The sequence below is a fragment of the Scylla paramamosain genome, unplaced genomic scaffold (assembly GCF_035594125.1).
Source record: "Scylla paramamosain isolate STU-SP2022 unplaced genomic scaffold, ASM3559412v1 Contig22, whole genome shotgun sequence".
NCBI lineage: Eukaryota > Metazoa > Arthropoda > Malacostraca > Decapoda > Portunidae > Scylla > Scylla paramamosain.
The window spans coordinates 241,924-255,463 of record NW_026973687.1 but is presented as its reverse complement, the minus strand read 5'-3'; the positions used below and the strand labels follow the sequence as shown (position 1 = coordinate 255,463).

At 46.2% G+C, this 13,540-nt stretch overlaps 1 protein-coding gene across 1 annotated transcript in view; it reads right to left on the bottom strand.

Annotated features, from left to right (window-relative positions):
• LOC135097485 (fibrocystin-L-like) overlaps positions 1 to 13,540 on the bottom strand; it is a 45,069-nt gene that overhangs the window by 9,208 nt on the left and 22,321 nt on the right. The window contains exons 3-8 of the mRNA XM_063999430.1: positions 3,263 to 3,387; positions 2,886 to 3,121; positions 2,357 to 2,539; positions 975 to 1,323; positions 643 to 846; positions 106 to 382 (exon numbers count right to left, since the gene is read on the bottom strand). Coding sequence (XP_063855500.1) covers positions 106 to 382; positions 643 to 846; positions 975 to 1,323; positions 2,357 to 2,539; positions 2,886 to 3,121; positions 3,263 to 3,387 — 1,374 coding nt within the window. The remainder of the gene's footprint in view (positions 1 to 105; positions 383 to 642; positions 847 to 974; positions 1,324 to 2,356; positions 2,540 to 2,885; positions 3,122 to 3,262; positions 3,388 to 13,540) is intronic.

The following is a 13,540-nucleotide window of genomic DNA, read 5'->3' as shown; positions in this document are numbered from 1 at the left end:
GGCATTTTTTTTTATTGGATTTGTGTTGCCCTTGGCCAGTGTCCATCCTATATAATAAACACACACACACACACAAACACACACACACACACACACAACACTTACACCAGCCACAGTCAGAGTGAAGGTGGCCACGGTGGCAGAGGTGGAGGGTGGAGTGAGGCAGGTGACTGTGGTGGAGGAGACACTCTGCACCACACAGGTCTGGCCCCCCACCAGCACCACAGGAGAGGCAACCAGACCCTGCAGACCACTTCCACTGATGGTGAGCAGGGTGCTGCCACCCAGGGAGCCTTCCAGGGGACTGAGGGAGGACACCTGCGGCACCACCACCACACGGCCCTCACTGCTGTACCCTGTGATGTCTGTCACTGCTATGCCCCTGCAGGTGAGGCGTGGTGAGGTGTGGTGGTGTGGTGAGGTGCAGTGATGCTCTGGTGGTGTAGTGCAGTAATGTGGTGTATGATAGTGTGGTGAGGTGTGGTGGTGCTGTGGTGTAGTGATGCTGCTGTGGTACAAAGCTGTATTTCTGTCATTGAAGCATGTTCCTTTTTTTTTCTCATATCATCTCAAACATCCAGTTTCTCTCATCTGTGCTGACCTGTCTGTCTATCTGTCTGTCTGTATGTTAGCTGCACTCACCTGTTGATTGCCTTGACAGTGATGGGCAGGTATGCACCCGACCTCAGGTTGTCCAGGTTGTCCAGATCGCAGGTCACAGAGGTGTCTGAAGCAGAGGTCACACTACAGGATGCTTCACCAACACTGACCTCTACCTGGCAGGCCAGGTCACCAAAGCCTGATCCAGTGATGGTGAGAGAGTCGCCGCCCACCACCTGCAGGCCGCTGTGTCAAAGAAAACAGGAAACACTCAGCGTGGGGAACCATTATTACTGCCACTGGTGCTGCTATCATTACTACCATTACCATCACTAATACAAGAGGGACCCTGGCCTGCGCCAGCCTGCCCTCACCTCAGGCCCTTCACAGTGTGGGTGGTGGAGGAGGCCAGGGCAGAGACCACAGGTGTGTGACAGGTGTGGAAATGAAAGTACAGGTATCCATTTTCTGGTGTGGTCAGGTCGGGGAGGTCACACCCGTCCAGAGGCATCTCCAGGATGGGGTCACAGCCACTCATGTTGACGACCTGACTCCCGGCAACCTGGTAGGTGGCTTCCTTGTTACCCAGCAGTACGGCCATCCTGAGGGCCTGATGAGGTGGCTGTACCACGTTGACTTGGCCCCGCATCACCACACCACCAGGCAGTGTGGGGCCAGCATAATAGTGGATGCCTTGCTGGGGGAAGGCCACTGTGAAAGAGCCTGTGGGAAAGCAATAGTAGTAATAGTAGTAGTAGTAGTAGTAGTAGTAGTAGTAGTAGTAGTAGTAGTAGTAGTAGTAGTAGTAGTACTGGTGGGAGTAGTAGTAGAAGTAGCAGCAGCAGCAGCAGTAGCAGTAGTAGTAATAGTAATAGTGGTAGTCATGGTGGTAGTATTAACAGTAGTAGTAGTAGTGGTGGCAGTATTAGTAGTAGTTTTTCTCACCCCCCCCAGCTGCTAATTCTGTACAAGAGCCTTATCCGTCCATGTATGGAGTATGCTTCACATGTCTGGGGGGTTCCACTCATATTGCTCTTCTAGACAGGGTGGAATCAAAAGCTTTTTGTCTCATCAACTCCTCTCCTCTAATTGACTGTCTTCAGCCTCTCACCGCTGCAATGTTGCATCTCTTGTTATCTTCTATCGCTATTTTCATGCTAACTGCTCTTCTGATCTTGCTAACTGCATGCCTCCCCTCCTCCTGCAGCCTCACTGCACAAGACTTTCTTCTTTCTCTCAACCCTATTCTGTCCACCTCTCTAATGCAAGAGTTAACCAGTATTCTCAATCATTCATTCCTTTCTCTGGTAAACTCTGGAACTCCCTGCCTGCTTCTGTATTTCCACCTTCCTATGACTTGAATTCCTTCAAGAGGGAGGTTTCAAGACACTTATTCATCAATTTTTTACTACTGCTTTGACCCTTTTATGAGACTGGCATTTCAGTGGGCATATTTTTTTATTGGATTTTTGTTGCCCTTTGCCAGTGTCCTTCCTACAGAAAAAAAAAACTACTCATATTTCTCCTCCTGCCTATTTCTTTTCATTTTTCTCCGCTCTTCCTCCACTTCCATCCTTCTCTCTCTTCCTTCTTTCTTTTCAATCCATCCTCCTTCCTTTCCTTCCTGTTTACACTCTCCAATCTCTCTCTTTCTCTCCTTGTCACTATCCTTCTATCCCTTCATTTCTCTCACTTCACTTCTGTGCTTTCCTGTCTCAATTTCCCCCTCACCTCATCCCAGTCTCTCTGTCCTTACCTGCAGCAGTCTGTGTCCCTGAGAAGAAGCCAGAACCATCAGCGTCCTCACACTTATCCACAGGGCTGGCCACCTCACACACTCCGTACTGCAGCTGTGAGTTCTCAGACACCTTACTCCACTGCCAGGTTACTGAGTCTCCCTCCACTACCTCCAGCACACGAGGATACCATGGTACAGTCTCTGTGAAAATTGAAGGTAATGGGGTTGCTTGAAGTCCACAAATGGTACTAAGATGACTAGGTTTGGTGAGTGAGAGGTGCTTGATAAAGGCTTCATCTGTGTTCATCAGTGTTTCAGCATCTTATCTTGACTGCTTTTAACAGGTTCTGGTGGAAGTTACTGCAGGTTTTCAGAGGCACTTTCGGAATTTTATGGGCAGTTTAACAAGGATAGAGATAGTTTAACTGACTACACAGGATGTTATTGGAGTTTTCAAGGGTGTTTATGTGACTCTAGTGATACTTTAACAGGAATTCTGCATCATCAAGTGTGTGTGTGTGTGTGTGTGTATGAATCAGCGCCTCACCAGAGCTGGTGCCAACATTCACAATCCTGTGGTTGGTGGTGATGGGCCTGGTGATGCAGGTGAGGGCCTCATCGGAGCACTGCAGCACCTCACACTCATACACCTGGCCCAGCTTCACCTTGAGGCGGGAACAATCCGAGCTGAAGCCTGTGCCGCCCAGCCTGACCAGCGTGCCACCCTTCACTGACCCCTGGGTAGCTGAGGCCGAGGTCACCTGCAGTACGTACTCCACTTCCCTGCCACAACATCGTCACTCTTTTATCAGTGAGAGAGAGAGAGAGAGAGAGAGAGAGAGAGAGAGAGAGAGAGAGAGAGAGAGAGAGAGAGAGAGAGAGAGAGAGAGAGAGAGAGAGAGAGAGAGAGAGAGAAACACCCACCTGGCAGCAGCACCAAAGCCATCAGCGGAGAGTACCAGGGTATGAGTGCCAGCCGACAGTGCCGGGGTAAGACAGCTCACGCTGATGTTACTCCAATGAGTCGTATAACACAGCTCTGATCCGATCTGGCGGCATGAGGTCATAGGTCAGGTCAGGGGTATTGGGAAAGTGATAGGTTAGGTCAGGGTTACTAGGAAGGTCAGAGGGGGAAGTAGTGACTTTATATCAGTACTAGGGAATTTGGTTGTTGACTCTGAGATGAATGGACATTTCCACCTCGGCTCCCTACCCTTGTTCCTGTTCCCCGGCACCTGGCCCCTCCCCTGCCCTGCCTTCTCCTCAGATAAATGTTCAATACATTGCTTTGACACACAATTTAATTTCTAAAATCTTTCTGGCCTCTTTTTTACTTTTTTATTAACTCAATAAGTCTTATCACTTTCTTAGAATAAAAAAAAAGTTCCTAGCAAGGCAGCACACAAATGTCAGAAACAGTTGTTCCAGTCACCATGACCAGCAACAGCAATGTTGCTTTGGCCAACAACAAGAAAACACCACACAAGCACACTCATGGAAGGTAAGAACACACCAGTACAGATGCCACATACTGCTACACCTTGCCTTCAGCATGGTAACAGGAATACTCTTGGCACTTACACTACACACACTAATATGCCATGTGCAGACATGAACAGTTACATCCCCACATCACACATCCAAATCATCCACAAGCACCAACATCACACTTAGCCAAGATGCTTCACACTGCTCCAAAACACACCACAACAATACAAACACACATTCAAGACAGTTTGTGCCAAAGCAGCTGAGTGAGGCAAAGGGGCATCCAATGTGATATCTGCTGTAACCGGTCCAAGCATGCTGTGTGGTGTCATGTCGGCTGCATCGGATCGTTTGCACAGGTACACCACATCCCCTCAAGACTCAGTTCCCGCCATAAGGAGACCTTCGGACGCGATGAGATTTGTTTATTCATTGTTCTTTGTTTTATACGCACGATGACATCCTCGGGCCTGGGAAAAATAATGAAGAATATACATAGAAGGGAAGCTTATTAGGCAACGACACGCGCGATCCTCAATCTTTATCAGTCTTTTGCCCGCAGGTGACGAGGAGCACTTCACGGGGGTTGGGATCGAGACGTGTGTGTTGTGTGTTTTTTTTTTTTTGGGGGGGGAGATGGATGGGGGAGAGGGAGGCTCAGTCCATTGCCATCATACGCCTTATGAGTTGAGGTTTTCCTTCCTTCGTGATCAGTATCGGAGCCATTAACCTGCAGGAGTTGCGGAACCTCACGCCGAGGAGCTCACGTCGCGTCCGCCGCCTCTTATCACGTGAGAAAGTAAAGGGCGAGAGGCTGCGGGCTGAGTTCGTTATAACCCTCGTACATTTTTCTGTTTAGATTGTTAATTGCCGTGAGGTCGGGCGGGGCGGCGCGGCGCGGGATGAACCGGAAGATAAGCATCGCTGCGGCTGAATCTCCTGGCGCTGCGGGCCGCTGGCTGCAATTAAAAGCTGAATAATGCGAAATTATCGAGTGGCGACCTTTTACGGGGGGATGTGTCATTAGTGGACTGGTTCTGCCATCTGGTGGCCCAACACTGCTCCGGGCTGTGTGGGGCGGGGCGCTCCAGGCCTGCAACGGGACCATTAAGGAAGGATATTGCTATCGTAGACAAGTGTCGTTAATCATGAGACAGCTTGCAAGGAGGGAAAACACTGCGCCGCTGCTTCTTTATCGCAATGTGAGGAGCGTCATTATATAGTGGAAAGGCAGAGCGAAAAGGTTGCCGTGGATGTAGCGTTGCCATTTCTCTCATGTTTTTCTGCTGTTCCAGACACCTGATTAATATGTCTGCCTCACACGTTGATGACAGTCCCGCGTTGGCAAGTGGTGGAGGTGTGGAAAAAACAGTGATCTTAACTTTTTACTTACGACGTTCAATTGACGGCTATAAACCATTTGTACGCTGGGCGGGGATTGATTCCCTGCACGTTTCTGTCGTTCTTTCTCTTTTTCTGCACGTAGACTGTCGCGTCATGTGTCAAGGAAAAAGTTATGCGAATCTTTTGGAGAACTAGCGAGAAGGAGTGCCGCGGGGGAAGGAGAGGCATGTTGGGTGCTCGCCTGAAGGCGGCTAAACCCGCCCTTGGCCAAATCAGTACCGGAGAGCTAAATAATTTGAGTACATGTTTTTTCCAGACCCAGACTCTCCCTAATGATGACATTCAAATGTCTGGAGATATTTTCCCTGACAGTTTTAGTAGTCTTCCATTACTGCCCTGCCCCAGGCCAAAGATGTTGGTCTAAATAGAATTACCAACAGATATCCGGAAAACATTTTGAGCAGTGCAAATTTTTCTGACATCTCTCTCAACGGTAATCAGCGAGCGAGGGCCCCGGAGGATGCGGGGCAACCACAGTGACGCAGCCTCGGCGGGTAAAAACTTGGTCAGGTGTAGAGAGGAGGATTGTGCTGCGTCACTCGGGTCATCACTGTGCCGAGACACACGAGGCTGATTAGATGCAGCTTGTCAATGGGCCTCGTTGCTGCGTGATGTCATCGTGAAGTGTTTTTTGGAGGTAAATTTTATTGGTCATGGATCTTAACCTCAGAGATGCTCTACGTTTGTTTGGAGAGGATATTTCATGTTTATCTGCTTATACAAGCGACTTTGCTTATCTGTGCACTCAAGATTTTGTCTATAGGATACTGGACTCGTCAGATAAGGTTGGACTTGTGAAGCTTTACATGACTACCAGGAAAGGAACCAAGCCGTGTAGTGCAAGCCTGTCAGATTTTATTTTGCCTTTCTTATTCTATTTTTTCCTATCGTTGGCGTGATCTTGTAAGGTCGGTAAACCAGCTTTGTGTGGACACGCCCTTCCTCCTATCACCGCGCTCCTCCCATTGACGGCTACATTCCTGGCAGCTCCTCGACGCAACTCCTGCCGAATATAACATTAACCCACCAGACTAATAAAGATTCGCCGGTAATGGACAAAAGCAATGCCTCACAAAATCTTGACTATGTTTGCTTTGAGCTCGCTGTACACCACCAGTTTTCCACCCGGTATTAAGAAACCCAGTGCTTGTACACACCTGGAATCCCAATTACTGGATGTTGTTTTGTCATTACCTGAGCCTAATAACGCAGAATGCAGAGAAGAATTCACTTACAGGCATCAAGTCATAACCGTCTTGGCCGTCAGTTACATCACCGCAGCGAGTCTTTGCTTTGTCATTAGCGGCTGTTTGGTGGTGGCCGTGTCCTAGGAACCAGTTTGCGGTGACGGAGAAGGAGGAGGAAGAGGAGAAAAGAGAAGAGGAAGAAGAAGAAAGACTAAGAGGAGGAGGAGGAGGAGAAAAGAGAAGAGGAAGAAGAGGAACAACTAAGAGGAGGAGGAGGAGGAAGAGAAGAGAGAAGATTAGGACGACTAGAAGAAGAGGAGGAGAGATAGAGGGAGAGAAGTAGGAAAACTGAACAGGGCAGAAAGTTTTCATAGTTTGCCTACCATCAGAATGCTCTTGGAAAGGAAATTCATGAAATCAGAAAAAAAAAAAAGTTCTATGTGAGTAAGGGTTGTATATATATTTTTTTTGACCAAGTAAACATCCACCGTTAAACGTATCTTATGTCTTCGGTTGCTGTCACTATCTCGGAAAGTCTGCCGGTGTCATTAAATACTCCGGGAAGACTAACAGCGATTCCATGTCAACACTCTCATGCTGGAAATATAGGAAGTCTTGTTCCGGAGTGACTACTGGTCACCCGGTCGACCTTGGATGCGGAATGATGCTCTAGGTTCAGCTGGAGGATATTCCTGGAGTTGTTTGTGGTTTGGCTCGGCCTCTGAACTAGGTAAGCTTGTTCCTGATACGCCCTCGCATGTAACCTTGTAGTACATGATAACAAGTTTTAATACTTAATATATGTTTCAGAGAGAGAGAGAGAGAGAGAGAGAGAGAGAGAGAGAGATTATAACATTAGAAGCCTAGTTTATACTCCAAGACCTCATTTTCTTGTTTCATCACATCATTTCCTGAATTGTAGGGTTTGGACATTGACCGTAATTTCCCGTATAGCATCCAGAAGTCATACAGTTCACTCATACGAACACTGTATTCCACTGAGCTCAGGGTGAGATATGTACCTGAGCGAAGGTATGTACAGTGCTGCACCGCTGCCTTCCGCGTCTCGTGCCAGCCAGCAACAAGGCGAACCGCAGCCAGTGTCCCCCCGCCGGCCAGCATCTCCAGGCTCCTGTACCCTCACCCGACGCAAGTACGACCACACGCTGCTCGGGTTGATTTGCATGTAATGTGGCTCCTCTTCCCTCCTGCTTGGCGCGGCACAGGTCAGGGGTGTGTGCGGAACTTATCTGATCCACAAAGTACCCGCGCCGTGAAACCAACCACGTAGGAAAGAATACCTGACTTTTCGGCGATTGTTTTTCGACGCACTGCCTATCAAGGGGATCTACGTATGGGGAGTGTAATGTGCGTTCTCAGGCGGCTGCAGGTGCATTTAGGTACAGTTTGGGCGGGTTGAGTGGCCTTACCTCTCCCACCCTCCGCCGCCCTATCAGATGCGCGGCTGTGTGTTTACTGAAGGAAAGGATCGGTCTGTCTCATCAATAACGAAGCTCCATAATTTCATCTCGCAGCTCTGCACCGATTCCACAATTTTGTAAGTCGTGCCGATTTGTGGGAGAAAATAGAAGAACATAAACTATGATAATATTTCGGAGGGGAGGATTGAAGCGTATACTGATGTGGGAACAGATTATAGTTTCATTATCACCGCCTTGGGTTATGTTGATACTGAAGGAGGGTATACGTGGAAAGAAAGCCTCGTGTGGTACTCCAGTGACGCCAAATAGGAATGCACGCACTCTCCGTATCTGCGGGAGAGACATAACACGCGATGCCAGTACCATAAAAGTGAGCGTGTGATTTGGGCGGACCACAGGTGTTCCCGCATCAAGTGTAAGTCTGGGATGGTAAACTTGCGTCTCGAGTACCTCATCTGAAGTGGTAATTCAGTTGCATTCCGACTTAAAAGAATAGGTTTGTTGGTGTACGGATCTAGCGCAGTGGTTCGTTATCTCCTCTCTTATGATACTCTCTGTGCCTCCATCATCATTTTCATTTCTTGTATGTTTCATTGTTAGTAATGATAACATCTTTCACTCCTATACAGTCTACAACTTTTGTATACACTTTAACTTAGTCTTTTACTTTTGTACCTTAGAAAAGACAAAAGTATATTCGTGCATCTTGTATTTGTTCTGAATGTTAGCAAAGTAAGGCAAGAGCAGTGAAAGAATTGCCTTAATGACGCCAGATGTTACATGAAGAGAACGCTAAAATCTCCTGATATATCGGTATGTAACTTCCAATTTAAATCAGACTCCTTATTTTTAGATTCCTTCACGCCCTCCCTAGTTCTGTAACCAGCGATGTTGCTGATGAATTCCGCTGGTTTCTCTTCCCGCTGTCACTACGCACGTCCGTTCCTGAAAATGTAGGTCTCTCCATCACCGCCGTACTCTTCCCCTACAATCACCGGTGAAGTGCTAAAATTTACAACTCAGATTTGCAAGTCTTACTGCTGCTGGCCTGTCTCGTGGCACAATGGCAGGAATCCTGTCTCAGCTAGAGAACCACTCGGTCCCATCTTTCCTCCTCATCCTGTCTCCCCTTCGCAGCAAGCTCCCTCCTGTACACGAGGCGAAGCTAAACTAACTACAAGTGTGAAGTTTTAGAATTAGTTGCGTGCGTCTTCACGAGTGTAGTGCGCATGTAACCACTGAGTGTGTGTACCCGCCAGTACCCGACGCACCACCGTCATCACCAGAGGTAGGAAGGCAATCACCGCCGCGTTTCTCTCTCTCTCTCTCTCTCTCTCTCTCTCTCTCTCTCTCTCTCTCTCTGGTCCCACACTATCAATACCTGCATTCATGTCTGCGTTCTTGTGCAAGTTACACCTTTATCTCTGCCGGAACAGCGTGCACCTCTTTCTTCTCTCTGAAACATCCCGCCTCTTCCGAGCAGGTGTACGTTTTGCTCGCCACAGGTACGCGCCTTGTCTGAGATGCTATCCTGAGATCAGCACGCCACACCTGTCACCTTCCCTTCTTGCCTCTTACTTTTCTCCTTTCTTGATGTTGCTGCTACTACGTTTGCTACTCATACTCCTTGCTGCTACCGCTCCGCCTCCTCCTCTTCCTCCTCCTCCTCTTGTTTCTGATTCTACTTAAGCTGCTTTTACCCTTTCCTTTCCTCTCAATCTCTCGTTTCATGCAAGATCTCTCCCCGTTTCCCTATTTCCTGCATCTCTTCTTACTTCCTGTTGTTCCTCCTCCTGCTGCTTCCCGTGGCGTATCATCTAACTGTTCTCCTGCTTCTACCTCTGCTGTTCCTGCCCTTTCCTCTCAACCTCTCTTCTCTTGTAATATCTCTCCCCGCTTCCCTGCTCCCTTCTCTCAAGCCCACAAAGTTCTTCTTGAGTCTTCTACTACCTGAATCTCATTCACCTTATATTTTTGCCCGGAATCATACCACGTCTATTCTCCAACTAGCCAAAGACTCCTTTATCAATAGAAAGTATCGAAATCTTTTAAGATATAGTTCCCTTCGTGACTTCTGGCAGCTATCTAAAAACATCTCCAGTAACTTTGCTTCTTCATCTTTCGCTCCTTTATTTCAACTTGATAGCACTACTGGCATCTCATCTATTTCTAAAGCTAAACTTTTCGCTCAAACCTTTGCTTAAATAACAATTCTATCTTCGATTATTCAGGGTTTGTTCTTCCCTCTTCTCCACCCTCTGACTATTTCATGCTACCAATAAAATCCTTCGCAAAGATGTTTTCCATGGCCTCGCTGGCCTAAACCCTCGAAAGACTTATGGTCCTGATAGGGTCTTGCCTATTATTTTTCGCAGTTGTGTGCCAGTGCTTGCATCTTGCCTAGTCAAATTCTTTCAGCTTTGCCTTGCTAGACGTTTGCCTACATTCAGCCTGTTCTTGAAATGGCTAACCGTTGTAATCCTTCAAACTACCGTCCTATTAATTTAATTTTCTGCTTATCTAAAGTTCTTAACCTATCCTAAACGGGAAGATTAAATTTTGACATGTATCACTTCACAACCTTCTACCTGATCGCCAGTATGGGCTCCCTCATCGTCACTCTTCTAGTCATCTGGCTTTCCTTACAGAGTCTTGGTCATCCTCTTTTAGAGATTTTGGTGAAACTTTTGATGTTGCTTTAGACATATGAAAAGATTTTGATAGAGTATGGCACAAAGCTTTGATTTCCAAATTACCTCATCCTTCTCTTTGTAACTTCATCTGCAATTTTTTTTTTCTGACTAGTCTGTTGTTGCTGTGGTAGAAGGTCATTGTTCTTCTATTTAAGTCTATTAACAGTTGTGTTATTTAGGGTTCTGTCCTGATCATTGATGATCTAAAACCAAACTTCTAGTTCTATCCAACTGCACTTTTCCACGTCTTCTCATAGACGTCCAATTCCTCAGGAAGTAAACAGTTCAGGAAGTGGAGCCACAGACCACCAGACTTCTGATCTCTTTAAAATTTATAATTGGGACATTGGAAACTTAGTATTATTCAAGGTCTCAAAATCTCAATTCCTCCATTAAGTCGACGCGTCCTTCCAGACAACTATGGCCTTTTCTACAATGACACTCAACTATCCCCCTCTTCTACACTGAACATCTTCAGCCTGTCCTTTATCTATAAATTAAACTGGAAGCTTCACATCATATCTATCTAAAACAGGTTATATGAAGTTATAAGTTCTGAGTTGTCTCCGCCAGTTTTTCTTACCCCACCCAGCTGTACAGTCTGTACAGGGACCTTATCCGTCCATGTATGGATTATGCTTCACATATATGGGAGGTTCCACTCATACCGCTCTTTCACACAGGGTGGAATCAAAAGCTCTTCGTTTTTATCAACTCCCCTAGTGGGAACCGCCTTGTTGTGGTGGCTTGTATGTCTATATGACTTGGCGAGCGAGGCTAGAGGGGGCTTCGGCCCCTGCTCCAGCCTATTAAGGGGAAGAGGGCTATCCATGCTAACAAGGTCCCAAGTGAGGGACCAGACTAAATGGTTCCCAGAGTTAGACAGCTAGTACGGGTCAACGGTGCCGCTCACCAGAAGGGCCACCTTTTGAGATTGTCCTGTGTTTGATGGTTGGGTGTCTGAAGTGGGGTGCGTTGTGGGGGGAGATATTAGCTCTGTCGTGAGCAAACTTTCGAGTTTGCCTTATGTAATAAGGCGTCACAGAGTAATCCCACCCTTAGTTATAAGTCAATATGCCCTCCCTATTCACTTTTTAAAAAGCGTTCCTAAGCTGTGCATCCAGTCGCTCTTAGATCTCGCCTGCTACTGAACAAAACAAATCACCCACTCCGCTCCTTGCGAAACGCGGGTGAGGTCATGTGGCAGGGAATGGAAGGAAAGGGGAAGAAAAAAGAGGAGCCGGGAAGGCACGACGTGTGCCACCAGCCTCTGCTCTCGCTCTCTATCTAAAAAGAAACATTATGTTTTAAAAATCATTATAGGAGTATTTGGAGATTTGGGTGAAAACTGAGTTGTTTGTTTATTTGTATGACGGAGAGCAACTATATTCTGTATTAATTGCACCTCAGAAATGCGAGGGAAATAGAAGGAATTATATGAGGAAGAGTAAATTTAAATCTATATAAACTTCTACGTTAAATTCGACGCGTCTCGAGGCGTCTATTACGCGTTGTCTCTCTCTATTCCTCTTTCTTCTCATTGCTTCTCTGCTCTCTCGCTCCGCATAAAATATGAAATGCGATGCTGTCATAATGCATCTCTCCTCTGAATAATGTTGAGACATATAAGGTCAGAACTTATTTTTCTGCTTTATGATGGTGTATTACATGATTACTTGATGATATGCCTTCCTCCTAGCCTCTATATAAATGAAATGATAAAAACTGTAGAGGCACGTTTTCTTCACTAATTGTTGGAAAAAAATTGGAGGAAAAAAAAAAAAAGAGAGAAGAAAAACGTCTTAGGAAGAAGAAAATAAGGAAGAAAGGAAAGTAAAGGAAAAAGAAGAATCAGTTTCAGTTGTTTATAAAAAGAAGTCACAAGAAGGCCAAATACACGAATGGCAAGGACACAACAGCAGGAAAAGGGCCATAAACCATAAGGGCTGAAGTAGCCTGAGAACAGGGGTGAAGGAAAACAGATACCCAGGCAGAGAAAGTACACACAGGTCACGCGAGGGGACTGTGTGCTAACGAGGGGAAAGCCGAGGCGATATGTGGGAACTTAACCGTGCCTACAACACCGCCACCTCTCACTATGACCTTATAAATAAATACATAAGAACATAAGAAACATGAAACATACCTTCCCATCCATAGATTTGTTTAATTGTTTTTAAAGCTCTCTAATAACCCAGCACTAAGAACCTGATTATTGAGTCAGTTTCATTTATCAACCACTCTATCTGAGAACAAACTCCATCTTATCTCTTTCTTGAACCTAAATTTTTGAAGCTTGAACCCGTAATTTCTTGTTTTATTCTGATTACTCATGTTGAAAATTTTGTTTATGTTCCCCTCGTTATAACCCCCTATACCACTTTAAGACTTCTATAAGGTTCCCTCTTAACCTACGTCTATCTAAGGCATATAAATTCAATAGCTTCAGTCTCGTTTCATAAGGGAATGCCCCTCAGTATCCTTTTTGTCATTCTCCTTTTTTTCTTATTCTAATAGACCTATATCCTTCCTGTAATACGTGGACCATAGCAGCTCAGCATAGTCTAGATGAGGTCTGACCCTGCCAACTATTACTTTAATATTACTTTAGGACTGTGGGAACTTTTTTCGACCTTCACTCACCCTATGATCTCCCAGCTAACACACAAATACGAGAATCATGACTAAATATAATTATAAATAACTGATAACTTAGCTATGGTTCGGACTAGCTGGGCATTCCAAACCAGTGGCTGGCGGTGTTTTCATATCAAAGACAGATAATTTGTCGTTGTGCAGGTTTCCGGACTTATACGTTCTTAGCAACTTAAATTAATATTCAAATCATATCTCCGCTGTAAAGAGCGGAGATATGACTTGAAAGGCAGCTGGCTGGCGACTGTTGCTTGAGTCAGTTTCGCTCCTTGTGGGCTCCTTGCCACGTCAAAACAATAGCTACCCCACAACCCATACATTTCTAATTCACAA